The sequence below is a fragment of the Hyperoodon ampullatus genome, assembly GCF_949752795.1.
Source record: "Hyperoodon ampullatus genome assembly, chromosome: 13".
In the NCBI taxonomy this organism is placed as follows: domain Eukaryota; kingdom Metazoa; phylum Chordata; class Mammalia; order Artiodactyla; family Ziphiidae; genus Hyperoodon; species Hyperoodon ampullatus.
The window spans coordinates 36,555,741-36,575,762 of record NC_136926.1 but is presented as its reverse complement, the minus strand read 5'-3'; the positions used below and the strand labels follow the sequence as shown (position 1 = coordinate 36,575,762).

The 20,022-nt window shown below is 37.7% G+C and overlaps 1 protein-coding gene across 1 annotated transcript in view; it reads left to right on the top strand.

Moving 5' to 3' along the window:
* The window catches only part of NDC80 (NDC80 kinetochore complex component), a 56,037-nt gene extending 39,727 nt beyond the window's left edge, over positions 1-16,310 (top strand). The window contains exons 13-16 of the mRNA XM_079717241.1: positions 1,562-1,654; positions 2,179-2,309; positions 3,147-3,249; positions 16,103-16,310. Coding sequence (XP_079573367.1) covers positions 1,562-1,654; positions 2,179-2,309; positions 3,147-3,249; positions 16,103-16,240 — 465 coding nt within the window. The 3' untranslated portion in view covers positions 16,241-16,310. The remainder of the gene's footprint in view (positions 1-1,561; positions 1,655-2,178; positions 2,310-3,146; positions 3,250-16,102) is intronic.
* Positions 16,311-20,022: the final 3,712 nt, after the last annotated feature.

Sequence of the window (20,022 nt, the reverse complement as noted above, 5' to 3'; positions counted from 1 at the left end):
AACAGTGAGGCCTGCATACCGCAAAAAAAAAAAAAAAAAAAGAAAGAGAGAAGGAAGGGAGGGAGGGAGGAAGCCAAATCTTAATAGGTCTTAGGGGTTGCAGAATTATTGGTGATTGTTATTTTCTTTAATGCTTCCCCTGTTTACCACAGTGGAAATGTGTACTTTTGTAGTCGGGGAAAAAAATGTTTAATTAATTGATATAACTTTAGTAAAGCTGACATGGAAAGTAGAGCTGCTCAGATAAAAGTAAACGACACATTTGATCAACCAGGAGGGCCTAGTGGAAGTTCTGATTATTTGGGTGTTGATTGGTCTTATTGCAGATGAGTTTAATGAAACAGTTTGTTCACTTCAGAAGTAGCATATCTTTAGACTGGAAGCAAAGTTTATAGCTTCAGTAGCTCTGGTCTTTAAAATGTGAAAGACAAGTGGTATTAGAAAAAGACCTTGGAGTTAGTTTTGAGTTCTGGGCGTATGCTAGTTGTGTGATCCTGAGTAAACAGCATTCTTTCCAGCCCAGTCTTCTCTTCTTGTAAATAAGAAAGGAATGTCCCTTAAAAGGGACTTTGGATGACTGAATGAGAAGTAGTATATGCAAGAAAAGAAAAGGGGGAAAAAAAAGTACTATGTGCAGGTTTCTTTAATAAGTTTGGTCATTTTACCATCCTATCTTTTGCCAAATAACAATAGTTTCACTAAATTTTTCCCAAAACATATTTTTTTTAATTTATGTATGTGTAGAATCATCCTTTTAAAGAAAGATGTCAACTATTATCTGTTTCCTGTTGGAAATATTATCATCTTGATCTAGCTGAAAAATATTCTCTATTAATTACCAATATCAACTGGTATCAGCACTTGTCAACAGGAAATGAACTTCAGAAACACTTTTCTTTTTTTTTTTTAGAAACACTTTTTTTTTCCCCAGTTTTGGTTTCATCAGATCTTAAAGCTCAAGCTTGAACAAGATTAAATGTAGTTACTTTATTACTCGTTGGAAGAATGCATTGACTATAACCAATTAGCAAATATTATCAAACAAAATCAATATAAATAGTTCTCTTTAACATCCCAGAAAGTGAACACACAAATGAAAGCTAGATAACTAACTCAAGTAGATAAAATCTAAATAAAGTGAGACTTAAAACTAGAGAGCAAAACAATTTATATTTATTAAGTTAATATAAGAATATTAATTATATGTAATACTTGAATAATATATATGAGATATTAAAAAGTACTCCCACAGCTACTAGTGGAAAAACAGATATTGGTATCTTTATTTTAGTGAGAATTAGGCCAGATTTTTTATTCCTAACTAATGCCCTACTATACCACTCTGCATTTAAATTTTATGTATTAAAAAACATGTCTTCTTGAAATTAACTTCTCTTTGGGAAATAATAAATTTATAGGACAAATAAAAGGTAAGAGCCCACAAGAACTAGAAGAAATAACATGGATCAGTTAGTTGATTGATAACATAAAAGTTTTATAACTTACTAAAATTTTTTTGATGTGTAGTTATGATTTCTCAACCAAAGTTTTATTCCTCAAGTTAAATACAATGATCACAGAAAGCAGGAGAAGTGTACGAACTCTGAAAGAAGAAGTTCAAAAGCTGGATGATCTTCACCAACAAAAAGTTAAGGTAAGAACTTTGTCCGTTTGTTTAGGTTATCCAAAGCCATGTCATGTTTAATGGACTAGGCATCTATTCTGACATCAAACTGAAATTTTTAAGCTATATCCTATAACTTGTCTTTAGTTTAATCTTCTCATCCAAAGTTTATTTTAAGGAGTTATTTTATTTTGTTTTTCTAAAGGACTTTTTTCTGGAATTCAGCTATTTTACCATAGAACATGTTTAGTATTCCATTAATATTTTATACTTGCATTTGTGATTCAGTATATTTCTTGTAGTACAGACTTGAAATTACTGCTAAATGAATTCTGTATAGGCCTATTGAAAAGGTCACATTTATGTTTATAGTATAAAATTTCCAAAAGACCATTTTAAAAGTCTCTTACATGTAAAGCAGTAAGCATCCTGCAAATACAAATGATGGTGCAACCTGATTTTTTTTTAATGCTTTACATAAATTTTTTAAAATCTTCCTGGAGTGTATAGAATGTGAATACTGAAAAAACTTAACCATGACTTTATCCTGATAGGAAGCTGAGGAAGAGGACAAAAAATGTGCCAATGAGCTGGAGTCCTTGGAGAAACACAAGCACCTGCTGGAGAGTGCAGTTAACGAGGGCCTCAGTGAAGCTATGAATGAGTTAGATGCTATTCAGCGGGAGTAAGTTCATCTCGCCAAGATTTGTAATGTTTATTTTCAGTTTAATTACTTAACATTTATATAAAACTAGGCCTAAGTTTATTTGCTTTAATTTATATTATAGAGCTATTTGGGGGAGAGGGAGTGATGAGTAAAACTTAAGCAGAACAGCTTGAGACACTTGAGATACTTTCCCTAGATAAACACATTCTGCTACCGTTATAGCTATTGCCCCCCTACTATCTTTTCAGTCAGAAGAGGACTGAATAGTTAACCCATAGGCTCTATGTTAATTTATATTAAAATACACTCTTTTTTTTTAAGTGTTAAGGGGCCCTCAAAAAAACTACAAAATAATCTTTCTTTGAGGTTGGAAGTATCCAACCTTAAGAAATCACACCTTAATCCTTAAGAAAATCACACCTCTTTATTTCCTTATTTGTAGCCTAGGGACAGAAAACTTATTTGAAGGTATCTTTGGCATATAGTCTTTGTTTTTAATTTAAATTTGAATGCCTAAGACTCCTGTTTCCTCATTCATATGTATTTAATGTCTTGTCCCTGATTAAGTTTACAATCCTTTTAGAGACTCAGGTAAACAATTTGCTCCGAAGCTTTGTATATTAAAGCATGACGTTTTGGTGCTGTTTCGTGCTGTTGCTTGCATGGGATCTTTGAAAATGTTTTTATTTCTGTTTTAATGATTGTGAACTGGACCTTTGTGAATGATACACTGGGCAAGCAGCACCTATACCAATCACAGCCTGGTTTTATTGAATATAAAAAGAAGTGAGCTAGCTAGAACTCATATATTAGGTTTTGTCCTAGACAATTCAAACAAGAGTTTTTATCCTACAGATGCCAACTAGTTGTGCAGACCACAACTGAAGAAAGACGAAAAGTGGGAAATAACTTGCAGCGTCTTTTAGAGATGGTTGCTACACACGTAGGGTCTGTAGAGGTAAGTGTGTGAAGGTCTTTCCTACATTCTAAGAAAGCTTTTTAAAACTTTTATGTATTTCTGTTTTGTTTCTACAGAAATTAAATGATAAATTTTATTTCTGTGGAAAATATTATCTAGTAAAAATTTATCAGAAGAATTTTGTATAGCAATGTGCATTTTGTAAAGTGATAGGTTTACTATAGGTTTACTATATAACCCAGCAGTTCCACTCCTAGGTATCAACCCACCAAAAGGAATGAAAATATATGTCCATACAAAGACTTGTAGACAAATGTTCATAGCAACATTATTCATAATAGCCAAAAAGTGTAAACAACCCAAATATTTATTAACTGGTGAATGATATACCCATATATTGGGATATGATTCAGCAATAAAAGGAAAAAAGCACTTACGCATGCTACAACATGAACAAACGTCAAAAACATTATGCAGGGCTTCCCTGGTGGTGCAGTGGTTGGGAGTCCGCCTGCCGATGCAGGGGACATGGGTTCATGCCCTGGTCCGGGAAGATCCCACATGCCGCAGAGCGGCTGGGCCTGTGAGCCATGGCCACTGAGCCTGCGCATCCGGAGCCTGTGCTCCCCAACGGGAGAGGCCCACGTACCGCAAAAAAAAAAACCCAAAAAACAAAAAAACACATTATGCTCAGTGAAAGATGTGAAAGTCTACATATTTATGACTAACTAATATAAAATGTCCCGAAAAGGCAAATCCACAGAGGTGGAAAGTAGATTTGTGGTTGCCAGGAGCTGGGGTGGGAATGAGAGCAGATGGGCACAAAGATTGTGGTGAGGGTTGTGCAACTCTGTCATTTAATTATTAAGTTACTCTTCTTGTTGCTTAAGGTACAAGCCCTTAATAAAAAATAATCTGTTTTGGGGCTTCCCTCGTGGCGCAGTGGTTGAGAGTCCGCCTGCCGACACAGGGGACACAGGTTCGTGCCCCGGTCCAGGAAGATCCCACATGCTGCGGAGCAGCTGGGCCTGTGAGCCATGGCCGCTGAGCCTGCGCATCCGGAGCCTGCGCATCCGGAGCCTGTGCTCCGCAACAGGAGAGGCCACAACAGTGAGAGGCCCGTGTACCGCAAAAAAAAAAAAAAAGAAAGAAAAATAATCTGTTTTATTTGCATAAACAACATACAATGATATTTATTACATCAACAGTATATAATGATGTTGTGCCAAGCCATATTCTACATACTGAAAACATATTAGTACGTTTAGATTTAATTATGACTAAGACGAAAGAGCATGTGTTAATAACAAATATTTTTCCTGTTACAAAGCAAGATTCAACTGAATAAATTTGAAGATCAAATTGGCTTTATTCAGTGATTCATGTGTCGGGCAGCATCCCATCTAGCAAATAGAAAGGAGCTCCAAGGAGTACAGAAAGGAAAAGGTTTTCAAAGGCAGAGGGGGAGTGGGACAAAGAAGACATAAATTTAAAAAGGATTATTTCAGGCAAGGTGGCAAGGTCACCTCCCTTTGTGGGACAAAGATTCTATTAGACAGATTACCTCACTGGTGCTGACCAAGAAATTCCAGAAGAACCAGTTAGATTACAGTCCTGGGGTAGGTTGAAACTGCAATTAGCTTAGGTATCGAGTCCTAGTTTGGTGACACGGACTTAGCTCAAGTGACTCCATTTTGGGCCTGTTGTTTCTTTTTAACAGTTCCCCCCTTTTGATCACACTCTCAGCTTGTCTGAGAGAGACATGGTCAAAATTTAAGGCGTTAGCACCACTTTCAACTATTGCTTGCAGTTTTTGTTGATGCTTTGTGTGGTATTCATAGGTCATGATGTTCTTGCTTAATCCATGTAATATTCACAGATCCCAGCTCCAAGTTCACAATTCTTGATTTGGTCATTCTCTTTGCTTCTTTACTGATTTTCCAGTCTTAGGGAAATCATTCGCTTGTTGGTTAGCAGCTGCAAACATGCATTTAAAGCTTTTAAGAGACTGTAACACACTGGGGAGACCATTATGATTATAATAAGCAAGATAATCCCCAGTGTTTGAAGTGCACTTTGAAGCCATGGTCCCCAAAACCCAAACCAATCGAAACCAAATAAGTCAAAGACCCCACTGAAGGAGTCGCCTTTTTAAGCCAAGTGGCTTGCTCAGTGATCTTATGTTAACTGAGTTTCAACTTCCGCAGAAGTGGTAATCCAGGTATAGCAGGTGGCCTTGGCCACAGCACTAACAGTTCCTGGCTCAGCTAAAATATAATCAAGGACTATTCTGTTATCAAGAACAATTTCAGCCAAAGAGTCTAAGGATTTTTGTTGGGCAGTTGTTGCTTTAGTGGCAAATTCCATAATGCTTTCAAGAGTTAACGAGAGGTTCCTGATCATAGCCTCAATTGCAGTAACTCCTACCCAAGGAAGGTAGGGTTCTCTCAAAGGAATCAAATCCAGAGTCATGAATCCCTCCTGGTAATTTCCATTTGAATCTGTGGCTCAGTACTGGAAATGTGACAGCCTTTGAAACCAGTAAAATTTTAAGGATCTGTAGAACACACAGGCAGCTTTATTCTGGTTACCCTCGCCTTGTGTCACTTTGTATAGAGCCTGGACGCCAAATTCCCCAAGTTTGGGGTTGTTAACCAGAAATGAAGAAACAGACCAGGGATCTCTTGCATCATGAACCTGTCAGAGTGTTTTGTTTTTTTAATGACCGATCCAGCAGTTTGAAGTGTTACCCCCCTGAGCAGTGACCTGGGAGACACGGATAATGGCATTACCTTTTCAGGCCAATGCCAGAATAAAGGAAAGAAAGAGAAAAAAGGGTTTCATGTTTAGTTAAAGCATGAATCTTGATCCAGCATCTTGGGAGGAAGCATTCTACCTCGGTGTCAGCTGCTTCTCTTCCTATCAATTTGATTTGGAGGTCTCCAGCGTTTATATAGGACCAGATGTCAGGTGGAGCCTTCTTCAGCTGGAGATGTATATCTGAGATTCACGTCCCTGAAATTTGGCTGCCATCTGGGTAGTGAGGAGGATCTGTTATAATTCTCGTCCAAGGAAATTCAAGGCAGTCTTGGTTATTACTGATTCTAAATTAGAAGTGTAGGAGAAATTTGGAAATGTTAGTTTTGAGGGTTGTAGCCAGATATTTGAGGAGCTAGAAGAATTTAGGATCCAGTCCAATTTACAGATATGTGACAAAACCTCAAAGACAATTAACAGGACTGGAATCTAATATCCACAAAGGTGCAGGCATAACTTTTCTCTCTACAATTATCCCTGTTTATTTTTTTCCATGGGTAATCACAGTAAAACTAATTTGTCTGCATTAAATTTGGCTTGGTTATTTACAGAAGCACAGCAAGAATAGTGATTGACCATGTAAGTTCTTTTTAAGACTCCTTTGCTGGAACCTTGTAAGCAAGGTACCAGGTCAAGTTTTCGAGGGGCTTTATTGGCTCCATAAAGTCAAACTTAATTCCTTAAAACTGTCTCGCCCCATCTGAGTTTATGTACATCTCTGTCAAATATGACAATCCAGTTAAAGCCTTGGTAATATAGCCAATGTTTCCAGTCATATCCTGTTACAAGAAGAAAAGATTCATATTGAACTTATGCAAATAACTTAATTATATTGCCATGAAAAGAATATTTAAGAGTTTCTGAATTCTGGAGTGTTCAGGTAGGGAGAAAAAGTAAATGTTTCATCTTAGTTTACAAAGGTATACTTTACCAATTGCTGTTAAGTCATAAATGGCTTAAGAGAAAATGTTTCTTTAAATCTGGAAAAACAAAAAAATTAAGAAACCAGCAATGTTTTAAAACAAAAAGTCATAAAAATTTTAATCATCCTCCTCAGTTCATTCAGTCCCGTGTCATTAATTCTTGTTCTGCTTAAATCCTGTATTTCCATTAATTCTGGAAATTCTTACACAGTTCATTTTTATGATCTTCAAAGTTATCAGAAGCCTGTACTTCTCAAAAGTCCTTTCCGTGAATCTTCTTAAAGATGAAGCACTTTTGTAGGAACACTTTTACAAAAGCATCTGAGGAAAACAATAACTTATCTGAAATGACAGAAGACTTCTTTTAAATGCCATTGTTAAAGACTTAATAAGAGTTTATTATAATGGAACTGACAAGGAAATTTTCTTATCAAAAGGTTTTAAAATACTTGGTCAGACATGTCACTGTGAAACAATACTTAAGTTATTTATCTAACCATAGTGACAGTCTTAGAAGGCAAATGCGGAAAGTTAAATAGTTGCCAAAAACAAACAAACAAAACCATAGCTGTTTTAATAAGGAAGACTCAGTTTTCTTAAGTAATCAAAGAACTGATTTAAAAAACATGAAACACAGGAAATTGTTTTGACAAGGCACAAAATCTTTCTTTTCTTGGCAGATTGCTTAAAAGATCAAGAAAAACCTTTGAATCACTTACTAGAAGCAGACCAATAGTCCAAGAAAATTTTGTTCTTTTAACAGATGAAAGAAATTTAAGGGGTTTTTTTTTTGTTTGTATTTTGGGGTTTTTTTATTTTACTTTTGGCTGCGTTGGGTCTTCACTGCTGCGCACGGGCTTTCTCTGGTTGCGGTAAGCGGGGGGCTACTCTTCGTTGTGGTGCGTGGGCTTCTCATCACGGTGGCTTCTCTTGTTGCAGAGCACAGGCTCTAGGCACATGGGCTTAAGTAGTTGTGACACATGGGCTCAGTAGTTGTGGCACATGGACTTAGTTGCTCCACGGCATGTGGGATCTTTCTGGACCAGGGCTTGAACCCATTTCCCCTGCATTGTCAGGCGGACTCTTAACCACTGCACCACCAGGGAAGCCCCAGAAATTTAAGTTTTAATTTTACATAAGTACACTACTGATTTTAAAGCTTATTTTTTAAATCCTTATAATAAATTCATTCTGTCTTTCCCAGTTTGATCATGCATAAATTGCTTTCACAAGATTCCTTTTCTATAAACCTTCTACAGCTATCTTTATATTTCTAGTAACTTTAATTACATATATATTAGAATTTTTAACCCTTAAAAACCTTAATTGCTGGTGGAAACTAAGAAGTAAGCAATTGTGGACTCACACTGGTATTCTGTGGCTTGGCAAATTTATAAATGCTTTTTATAATTTCTAAAAATGCATATTTTCTCATAGTAAATTTCTCTATGTGTGGCACTGGACCTGTTTACCAATAGACCCAAATATCTTTAGTTTTTCTGTAAAAGTGTTACCTCAAAATTGGGTTTGCCTCTTGGTGGGTGTGGAGCCAAAAGACACAACCAAGCCCAAGACAGTGGGGGGAAGGAAGGATTTATGATTACTTGCAACAAGTAAGGAGAACACCAGGGATCTTTCCCAAAGCAGTGTCTCCCCAAACAGCAAAATTGGGGAAGTTTTAAGCTAAGGGTACATACATATTCATGAAGGGGCTTGGGCAGTCCACAGAGTCCAGGCTTTACTTGCTTCAAGCCACAGGTGTCAGAAAAGGTCAACATCATTGTCCCTTAGGTTCCAGTTGATCTGGAGGTTGAGCACTTCAGGCTAATGTTCCACATTGAAACAGAACTGGAAGTCTTTACAACAGATAAAATACCTTTGCTATTGTTATTTCTCTTGTCTGATAACAATTTGTTTCAGCATTCTTCTGTTCCCTTAAGATCATTAATTACTGAGACCTGTTCAAGGGCAAGCATTGTGGCCAGGCTTAGATCACAAAATGACTTCAGCCAAAAATGGTTTCTCTTATGTCAAGAAAGCCATGCCTGGGCTTCCCTGGTGGCGCAGTGGTTGAGAGTCTGCCTGCCGATGCAGGGGACACGGGTTCGTGCCCCGGTCTGGGAGGATCCCACATGCCGCGGAGCGGCTGGGCCCGTGGGCCATGGCCGCTGAGCCTGCGCGTCCGGAGCCTGTGCTCCACAGGGGGAGAGGCCACAACAGTGAGAGGCCCGCCTACAACAAAAAAAAAAAAAAAAGAAAGCCATGCCTGATTTTCTTTCTCTGGGGACCCCCGACTTTATCTGCTTACAAAATGAAGCCAACAGTAGATAAATCTATGTTCAGTAATTAATGTTCCAGTATTTTATTCTATTTGGAAATGATCTGAATATTCACTAAGCTTAACTTAATTCATCATTTAACTTAACTTAGCAAAATTTTAAAATTTCAGGTTACCAAAAAGATTTGGGGAACTATTTAAAAAGTTCATCCAAAAACGTCATTAGAGGGGACTTCACTGGCGGTCCAGTGGTTAAGACTCCGAGCTTCCACTGCAGGGGCATAGGTTGGATCCCTGGTTGGGGAACTAAGATCCTGCATGCCACGCGGCACAGCCAAAATAATAAATAAAAAATTAAGAAGTAAAAGCGTCATTGGACAATGTCAGTCATCATCCTAAGTTGTTTCTCTAGCTAACAAATTTTGTAACAGAGATAAGATGAACTTATTTGATTGGTAAACCCGGGTAGGAAAAAAGTTTTATACTTAATGCTGATAACTCCAAAGACATGCCTCTTTTAATTAAACCAACAAATTTAAACTAGCTTTTATTTACTAAAGACTATTTAGATCATAAAGATTATGAAAAGCATTTAGGTTAATTTTTATATAATTTTTATATAATTTTTAGGAATTTTATGAATATATAACTCATATAAGGGCTTAATTTTCTTTAGGCCAGTTAAATACAGCTCTTTTACAAATTATTTTTGGTAATACCATCTGAAGGTAGAAGACACCACACATCTATGGCACATATGTGGACACACATGAACATACAGACAGACACAGAGACCTCATAACTTCCATACATTAAGATTTCTCATTTGCCCATGTTTGAAATGACCTTTCCCCCTTGTTTGTTTGTTTGTTTGTTTGTTTAATGACAAAAATTACCTCCCTGGGAATTCCCTGGCAGTCCAGTAGTTAGTACTCCTTGCTTCCATTGCAGGGGGCACGGGTTCGATCCCTGGTCCAGGAACTAAAATCCTGCATGCTGCGCAGCGTGGCCAAAGAAAATTTTTTTTTATTTTTTAATTAAAAAAGAATTACCTCCCTGAACTTTGTATTTTAACATTTACGTCTCAAAGGCACAAGGAAAGAATGCAACTAACAAGCCTTTTAAGATAAATAGGGGAGGTTGGGGATTGGTAAAAAAGGAACAGGTGAACTTTGAACTGTCCCTAGAGCCGCATTTCTACTTTTGCAAAGATTTGTATGATTAGGACAGTTGCTCTCAATTCCTCAAGGAATTGGGTTGCAACTTAAACAACATCAAAGGATCCACCGATAAATTCTTTAACAAGGTTTTTCTTTTTTTTTTAATTGAGTTATAGTTGATTTATTATATGTTTCAGGTGTACAACATAATGATTCACAATTTTTAAAGGTTGTACTCCACTTATAGTTATTATAAAATATTGGCTGTAGTCCCTGTACTGTATAATATATCCTTGCAGCTTATTTAATTTATATACAGTAGTATGTACCTCTAAATCCCCTACCCCATCTTGCCCCTCTCCCCACTGGTAACCAGTAGTTTGTTCTCTATGTCTGTGAGTCTGTTTCTTTTTTTGTTAGATTCACGTTTGTTTTATTTTTTAGGTTCCACATATAAGTGATATCATATAGTATTTGTCTTTTTCTGTCTGACATTTCACTAAGCATAATACAATCCAAGTCCATCCATGGTGTTGCAAATGGCAAAATTTCATTTCTTTTTATGAGTGAGTAGTATTCTGGTGTGTGTGTGTGTGTGTGTGTGTGTGTAAATGTCTTTTTTATCCATTCATCTGTTGATGGACACCTAGGTTGTGTCCATATCTTGGCTATTTTAGATAATGCTGCTACAAAAATTGGGTTGCATGTATCTTTTCAAATCAGTGTTTTTGTTTTCTTCACATATATACCCAGTAATGGAATTACTGCATTGCAGGGTAGTTTTATTTTTAGTTTTTTGAGGAACCTCCATACTGTTTCCACAGTAGCTGTACCAATTTTCATTCTCACCAACAGTGTTCAAGGGTTCTCTTTTCTCCACATCCTCACCAACATTTGTTATTTTGTGGTCTTTTTGATGATAGCCATTCTGACAGGTGTGAGATGATATCTCATTTGGGTTTTGATTTTCATTTATCTGATAATTAGCAATGTTGAGGATCTTTTCATGTGCCTGTTGGCCATCTGCATGTCTTCTTTGGAAATCTGTCTATCCCAGTCTTCTGCCCATTTTTAAATCAGGTTTTTTGGTTTTTTTTATTTGAATGTTGTGTTGTATGAGCTGTTTATCTGTGTTGGATATTAACCCCTTATTGGCCGTATCCTTTGGAAATATTTTCTCCCATTCAGTAGGTTGTCTTTTTGTTTTGTTAATGGTTTCCTTTGCTGTGCAAAATCTTTTAAGTTTAATTGGGCCCCATTTGTTTATTTTTGCTTTTGTTTTCCTTGCCTGAGAAGACAGATCCAAAAAAATATTACTAAGACCAATGTCAAAGAGTGTACTGGTTATGTTTTCTTCTAGGAGTTTTATGGTTTCCAGTCATCCATTTAGGTCTTTAATCCCATTTTGAGTTTATTTTTGTATTGAATATATGGTGTTAAAAATGTTCTAATATCATTCTTTTACATGTAGCTGTCCAGTTTTCCCAGCACCACTTAATGAAGAGACCTTCTTTTCTCCAGTCTATATTCTTACTTCCTTTGTCATAGATTAATTGCCCATAAGTACATGGGTTTATTTCTAGGCTCTCTATCTGTTCCATTGATCTATGTGTCTGTTCTTGTGCTAGTACCATACTGTTTTGATTACTGTATCTTTGTAGTGTAATCCGATGTTAGGGAACATGATACTTACAGCTCTGTTCTTTCTCAAGATTTTTTTTGGCTATTTGAGGTCTTTTGTGTTTCTATACAAATTTTTAAATTATTTGTTCTAGGTCTATGAAAAACACAATTGATAGTCTGATAGGGATTGCATTGAATCTGTAGATTACCTTGGGTAATATGGTCATTTTAACAATATTCTTCTAATCCACGAAAATGGTATATCTTTCCAACTATTTGTGTCATCTTCAGTTTCTTTCATCAGTGTCTAATAGTTTTCTGAGTATAGGTCTTTTACCTCCTTAGGTAGGTTTATTCCTAGCTATTTTATTCTTTTTAATGCAGTGGTAAATGGGATTGTTTCCCAAATTTCTCTTTGTGATAGTTCATTATTAGTGTATAGAAATGCAATAGATTTCTGTATATTAATTTTGTAATTAAGAGGCATCCCCAAAAATGGTGCAAAAGATATTTATATTCCTCTCTCTACTGGGTACTACAGACAGAGGTCCAGGAGATCTGACTATAGTAAGAATTCTTACCCTTAGGAAGCTTCTGCCGATTTTCCCAGGGTCTCATCTGCAGACTCCAAGTGGGGTTTTTAAGTATTTTCATTTCCCTTGGCTGTTCAAGGAAATAATATAGCAGTTTACCAGAAAATCCCTGACTTCTGTCAGCTCTGGGAGGGGCCCATATGGAGGACCTCTCTTGAAGGCAGACATGGTTGCATCTGTAGGGCCATTCACTTGGTGACTTTTGTTTATGGTTTTGTAAGTCTCTTCAGAGTAGAAAGAGAGAGGATTACTAAATGAATACTCAAGTAAAGGAGGATAAAGGGCAGCAGCAGGAGTTATGTCAGTCTTCTAGTCTTTTGCTTTAGGTGCCTCATGTCTTTTTCATTAGCCTTTTGTAACAAACCTTTCAATGAACCATTTTGCAATTTTGAAGCTCTTTAGAGGCTTTTGTGTACTTTTTAAGTGCACTTCTTAAATTATCTCTCTAATTGGAACTTTCCTCATGATGGCCACTGTACTTTCCCCGAGGGCTGGTGGCAGTTTGGTAGGACCCTGGCCACAAATGCAGTTCAGCCCACATTTCTGTCAGGCAGGCCATATTTTGGGGCTTGCAATCTGATGGTTACCAAGCCAAGTCCTCAAGACACAAAATTCCAGGTTGTCTTTAGTAAAATGTTGGCCATCTTTGTAGATATTTATAGCTTCTGAGACCATAAGCAGGTATGCCTGAAGGTAGTGTACTTAACTCTTTTGATTTTAAGGATCTTATTTTTATTTCTATTTATTTGGTTTTTTATTTGTTAGTTTAAGTTTTGAGGGGTATGTTGTTTGGGTTTTTTATTTGTTTTTGTAGGGGTTTTTTGGGGGGGGGGCAGTTCTTCCAAGATCACCATTATAAGTAATAGCCTTTGCTTAAAACAAAATTTTATTCATCTGAGGCCTCACACTGGACCCAGTCCACCTAAATCAGACCCAGTCCGGTTCCAGACCCTGTTGGTTCTTAAGTTGGACCGTGTCCTACTCCAGCTGGTAACACCAGTTTCCAGTGTGTCACCTGGGGGGTGGGAAAAGGATTGAGCCAGCAAACCTCAACAAATGGGATTGCAGACAGGGACTCCACATAAATGGGAACTTGGAACTGCCACTAACAGTTCCCATGTGAATAGATTCTTGGGGCAGAATCAAGGGCTGGAGTTTCCAGTCAAATAGGAAAGGTGTGGAAGGCCAGTTATATCTGGAGCCTTGACACAAATAGAGCAGAGTTCAGAACTGAGAGGAACTTACCCACGGCCCTCAGAAACAGTGAGAAAGACAGTGAACCAAAGGCTTCACGGGTACCACACCTGCATTTCTCATTGTCCCTGAGACCCTATCAGAAGTTCACTTTGGATCCCGTTGCTGCAACCAAAACTGTTAGAAAAATTCAACTGAGTAAATCTGAAGATCAAATTGGCTTTGTTCAGTGATTCATGTTTCAGGCAGCATCCTATCTAGTGAGTAGAAAAGAGCTCTAAGGAGCTACAGAAAAGAAAAGGTTTTTAAAGGCAGGGTAGGGGGTGGCGGGGGACAAAGAAGTCATAAATTTAAAAAGGATTATTTCAGGCAAGGTGGCAAGGTCACCTCCCTTTATGGGATACAAGGTTTTTATTAGGCAGATTACCTCACTGATGCTGACCAGGAAATTCCAAAAGGACCAGTAAAGATTACGTTCCTGCGGAAGGTTGAAACTGCAATTAGGTTAGGTATTAAGACCCTTTTAGTGACATAGGCTTAGCTCAAGTGACTCCATTTAGAGCCTGTTGTTTGTTTGGTTTTTTATAAGTTTTTTTTAATATATTTATGGACTTTTTATTTATTGATTTATTTATTTTTGGCTGTGTTGGGTCTTCGTTGCTGTGCGGACTTTCTCTAGTTGCAGCGAGCAGGGGCTACTCTTCATTGTGGTGCGCGGGCTTCTCGTTGCAGTGGCTTCTCTTGTTGCGGAGCACAGGCTCAGTATTCATGGCGCACAGGCTTAGTTGCTCCGCAGCACGTGGGATCTTCCCGGACCAGGGAATGAACCTGTGTCCCTTGCATTGGCAGGCAGATTCTTAACCACTGCGCCACCAGGGAAGTCCCGGTTGTTTCTTTTTAACATTCCTTTCTGTTAATTTCATATAAACACAGAAAATAGTATTTCAGAAACATGAAGTTTACCTTAGCTCCACCTTTCACATAGCTTGAAAGTTTAACAATAAAACTATTCCTCCAACCTGCTGTACAGAGCCCAAAAACTAAAATAAATTGCTAAATCTAAAATTCCTTGGTAATTTATTAGGTGGTAATGTATTCCCAGTTGTGAATTGTTTAAGGGGAAAAAAAGCTCATAATAACACATTAATAGGCTTTCATTTATTTGAAAACAGAACATTTGATCTTATATCACCTCATCTCTCCTGAATGACATGAACTGCTGCTTGCTTGCCAGTACTTTTCTCTGCTTAGTGGTAAGAACTAAGAAAAGCATCCTGGAATAAATACTGCATCAGAAAACCTAGGTTCTACCCACTTCTTCCTAGTTCAACCACTTAGTGGCTCTATAACCTTTCATGGATCCTTTTTTAACAAGTATTGTTCATCTGAACCACAGACCAGAAAATGATTTGAGTGATTACATTTCTGGAGGTCAGAAGTCTAAAATGGTCCCTCCGGGCTGCACTCCTTCTAGAGGGTCTAGGGAGGAATCCAGTTCCTTGCCTTTTCCACCTTCCAGAGGTCACCTGCAGTCCTTGGGTTGCAGCCTCTTCCTCCATCTTCAAAGCCAGCAACACAGCATCGTCTGTCCTTTCTGAGCTCTCTTTTGTCCTTATGTCTTCTCTCTCTGACTCCCACACTGCCGATTCCCTCTTACAAAGACCGTTGTACATTGGACCCACCAGGATAATGCAGAATAATCTCCTTTTCTCAAAATCCTTTACTCAGTCACATCTTCAAAGTTCCATTTACCATGTAAGATAGCATATTCACAAGTTCTGGTGATCAGGACATGGACACCTTTGAGGAGTCAGCCTACCACACCTGGGAACAAACAAAAATTCATTAACAGTAAAATGGATAAGTAAATGTTGGTATATTCATTCAACAGAATGTTACATAGCAGTATATGAATAAACTATAGCTATGTGCATTAACATGAATGAATCTCAAAATTCTGTGTGGAAAAAAAACCAAGTCATAACACATTACATTTAATATCATTCAATAAACATGAAGGTTAAAACCAGGTACCACTAAACTAGTATATCGTTTATATATTTAATCTGTGTGTGTGTAGTAAAAGTATAAAGAAAAGTACCTTTCAGGAGAATGGTTGTGTCAGGGAGAAAAGAGGGTATAAGATTAGGAAAGGGCACAAAAGGAGTCTGCTAGGTGGATGCAAGAGTATTCTTTTTATTCCTGTTCTTACAAATGTTATGCTCTTATTTGTAGATTTCACAATTAAACACTTTAAAAGAAATTAATGTTTTTACATTAACAATTGTTAATTGTTTCCACTAGAAACATCTTGAGGAGCAGATTGCTAAAGCTGATAGAGAGTATGAAGAATACACGTCTGAAGATCTCTTGGACAATATTAGAGAGATTGGAGACAAGTATAAGAAGAAAGCTGCTCTACTTAAGGCTTCTGATGAATGAAGATAAAATGTTGATTAAGCGAGAACTTTATTAACAGTGGAAATTTTGAAATGTCCTTTGTAGGTTTGAAAAATCTCTAGCATATCCTATATCCCTCCTTACAGTAAAGTCTCATGACCACATCTTCCCAAGCCCGTGAAATATTTTTATATCTTTTATAAATCTAGTTCATTAACTTAAGGTATGTATAACCTGAAATTATGATAACTGGTTGGATTGTTATCTTTAGATATGAAAGACCAATTATATTATGTACCTGGAGTTAATAAACTTACATCAATAAAGTGTGTTTTTCCCATGATCTCTCTGCCTAACTTGAGATGGTTAGAAAAATAGGTATTTTGAATTAAACCAGGAGTCAGCAAACTAACTGTGGGCCAAATCTAATCACACCCATTCACTTACATACCATCTATGACTGCTTTCCCATTGCAAGAGCAGAGTTAAGTATGTGTGACAGAGATCATGTGCCTGAAAAGCCAAAAATGTATACTATCTGGCCCTTTACAGAAAGTTTGCCAATCCCTGGGATAAACCATACAAAGGTTGGCACTGACTGACTAAAATACTTTCCTAATCACTTTGGACACAGAGACCCACTCCTTATCCAGAGCTAAGAAGCTAAAGTTCTTTCTGGCTTCATGCCGTCTTTACTCTGAAGTAAGTAGAAGAATATGGAATGCGAGAATCAGAAGAAATAATCTTGTTTAACCCCCTCATTTTAGAGATGAAAGTATATTCCTAGAGAAGTTCTGATTTACTCATGTCATGCGTCTTAGTGGTAGAGGCCACCCTGAGCTTCTTGAACCTGCACGCAATCCTGAGTACAGCCACAGGAGCCCTGAAACGTCCATGTTCTGGATGGTGAGAGAGTCATATTAGAAAGTGGGATTTTTAGACAGGTCTAAGTTGTTAGGAAGCTCCTCCTTAAATTGAACTAAAATCTGCCTCCAGTTGAATTTCTATTCTTTTAACTTTATTCCAACTCTAATATAAGTCAGAATGAAGAACATGGTAAAATGAAACGTAAGCAATATACAGAACGGGATTCCAGCAACATTTTATGAAGAGAGGGCATTCAGCCTGACAGCGTGGAAACAAAGGTCGTTGCTGGGAGATAATAGGTATGGCAAGATTAATGGTTACCAATGTATTCAACAATCTTGACTCCAACATCCAATAGAACTTGCTTCAATGTTGGAAATATTCTGCCTGCACTATCCTGTATGATACCCACTATATGAATCTATTGTGTACTCAAGTGATATATATGTATGACAAAATAAAGACTCAGAGCTTTGCCACTCAGAACATGGTATGGAAATAGCATCAGCATCACCTTGGAGCTTGTTAAAAATGCAGACCCTTGGCCCCACCCCACACCTACTGAATCAGAATCTGTACCTTTTACAGTGTATTGACATAGATTGTACATATTTAAACTTTTCATTAAGTTCTGACATACATATACACTCCCATAAAGTCAAAATCACAGTCGAGCTAATGAATATATCTATCACCTCTAAAAGTTTCCTCGTTGCCCTTTGCAATACTTTCTCTTGCCCCTACCTGACACCTGCCTGACACCCATCCCCAGGCAAGCACTGATCTCCCTTCTATTACTATAGATTAGTTTGCATTTTCTAGAATTTTCTATAAATAGAATCATATAGTATGTACATTTGTATGGCTTCTTTCAGAAAATTGTGAGGTCCATGTTGCACTGTATATCAGTAGTTCATACCTTTTCATTGCTGAGTAGTGTTTCATTGTATGTATATATCGAGTTTGTTTATCCATGTACCTGTTGATGGACATTTGTGTTGTTTACAGTTTGGGGCTATTATAAATAAAATCATTATGAACGTTCATGTACAGATGTTTACATGGACATATCCTTTCATTTCTCTTGGGTAAACACCTAGGAGTGGAATGGCTAGTTCACGTATGGTAGATGCATATTTAACTTTCACGAAACTTAGAAAATGTTTCCTAAAGTGGTTGTATCATATGTTCCTACCTGCAGCGTATGAGTTGCTCACATCCTTAACCACACTGTATGGTTTTAGTTTAGCCATCCTAAGGGTGTGTGGTTCTATCTACTGTGATATTAATTTGCATTTCCCTAATGACCAAAGATGTTAAGCATCATTTCATGTGCTGTTTTTTCAACCATATGTGTTTTATATTTTTTTTCTCCCAGTCTGTGACTTGGCTTCTCATTTTCTTAATAGTGTCTTTTGAAGAACAGAAGTATTAAATTTTGATGAGACCCAATTTATCACTTTTTTTTAAATACTTTTTTTTTTTTTTTTTTTTGCGGTACACGGGCCTCTCACTGTTGTGGCCTCTCCCGTTGCGAAGCACAGGCTCCGGACGCTCAGGCTCAGCGGCCATGGCTCACGGGCCCAGCCGCTCCATGGCATGTGGGATCTTCCCGGACTGGGGCACAAACCCATGTCCCCTGCATCGGCAGGTGGACTCTCAACCACTGCGCCACTAGGGGAGTCCAATACTTTCTGCATTTTGTGTAGTATTTAAGGAATCTTTGCCAGCATCACTGTGATTTACACCTATGTTTTATTCTAGAAGTCTTATAGTTTTGACTACTAAATCAAAATCAGAAGTCAAATGTGCATTTTAAAAAGGTCTCCGAGGGGGCTTCCCTTCCCCGGTGGCACAGTGGTTAAGAATCTGCCTGCCAATGCAGGGGACACGGGTTCGAGCCCTGGTCTGGGAAGATCCCACATGCCGCGGAGCAGAGCCCGTGCGCTACAACTACTGAGCCTGATCTCTAGAGCCCATGAGCCACAACTACTGAGCCCACATGCTGCAACCACTGAAGCCCGCGCGCCTAGAGGCCGTGCTTTGCAACAAGAGAAGCCACTGCAATGAGAAGCCAGCGCGCCGCAACTAGAGAAAGCCCGCACGCAGCACCGAAGACCCGACGCAGCCAAAAATAAAAAATAAAAATTTTAAATTACTATTAAAAAAAATTCCCTGAGTTGTCATATGTACGTTAAAATTTGAGGTGCACTGCTTTAAAAGAAAAAGTCACCACTAGTTAAATATTATCCATAATGTGATACTATTTAATAGCGACTCTAGGAATGACAGAAAAATTATACTAAGTTTAACCAAAATGATAACCTCAGCACAACTTGGGACGTGCCCAAGAGACAGAAGTGATCAATGTACTTGCACTTTTCACTTCACGTTTTTTACCTCACTCTACACGCTTTCTTCTGAATTCCTAAGCACACGCTTATCTCCAAAACTAACACCATTAAAGTACAATAGATGTTCCAGTTACAAGTTCCAAGAATCCTAGAGTCAGAAAAGCCTTTAGATATGCAATTCAACCTTCCAATCAATGAGGAACACTTCCCACAGTATTTTTGTAGATGGTTACCTGGCCCTCTTCTGAATACTTTGGTGATAGGACTGCTTCCAAATGGCTCGTTACTTCGAAGCATTTGATGGCTAAGCATCACTGCTTGCCTGAAAGTTCTGTCTCATATTGGACCAAAATCTGCCTTCATGTAACTTCCTCCAGTTACAACTTTTTGTCATACAACAGTAGGATTGTCATAGTTTCCAGTTCCACTTTGGGACATCAATTGCCTATTATTGTTTATGTTATGTTTGATCCTGTGTTTAATTAAGTCAGTCTCTCCCAAATTGCTTTGATCTCTGTTACTTTACCTTGCTTTCAATGTTACTCTTTTAAGTTTTTCCTCTATAGAAATATTTTTTCTTTTCTTTATTTTGAAATAATTTGA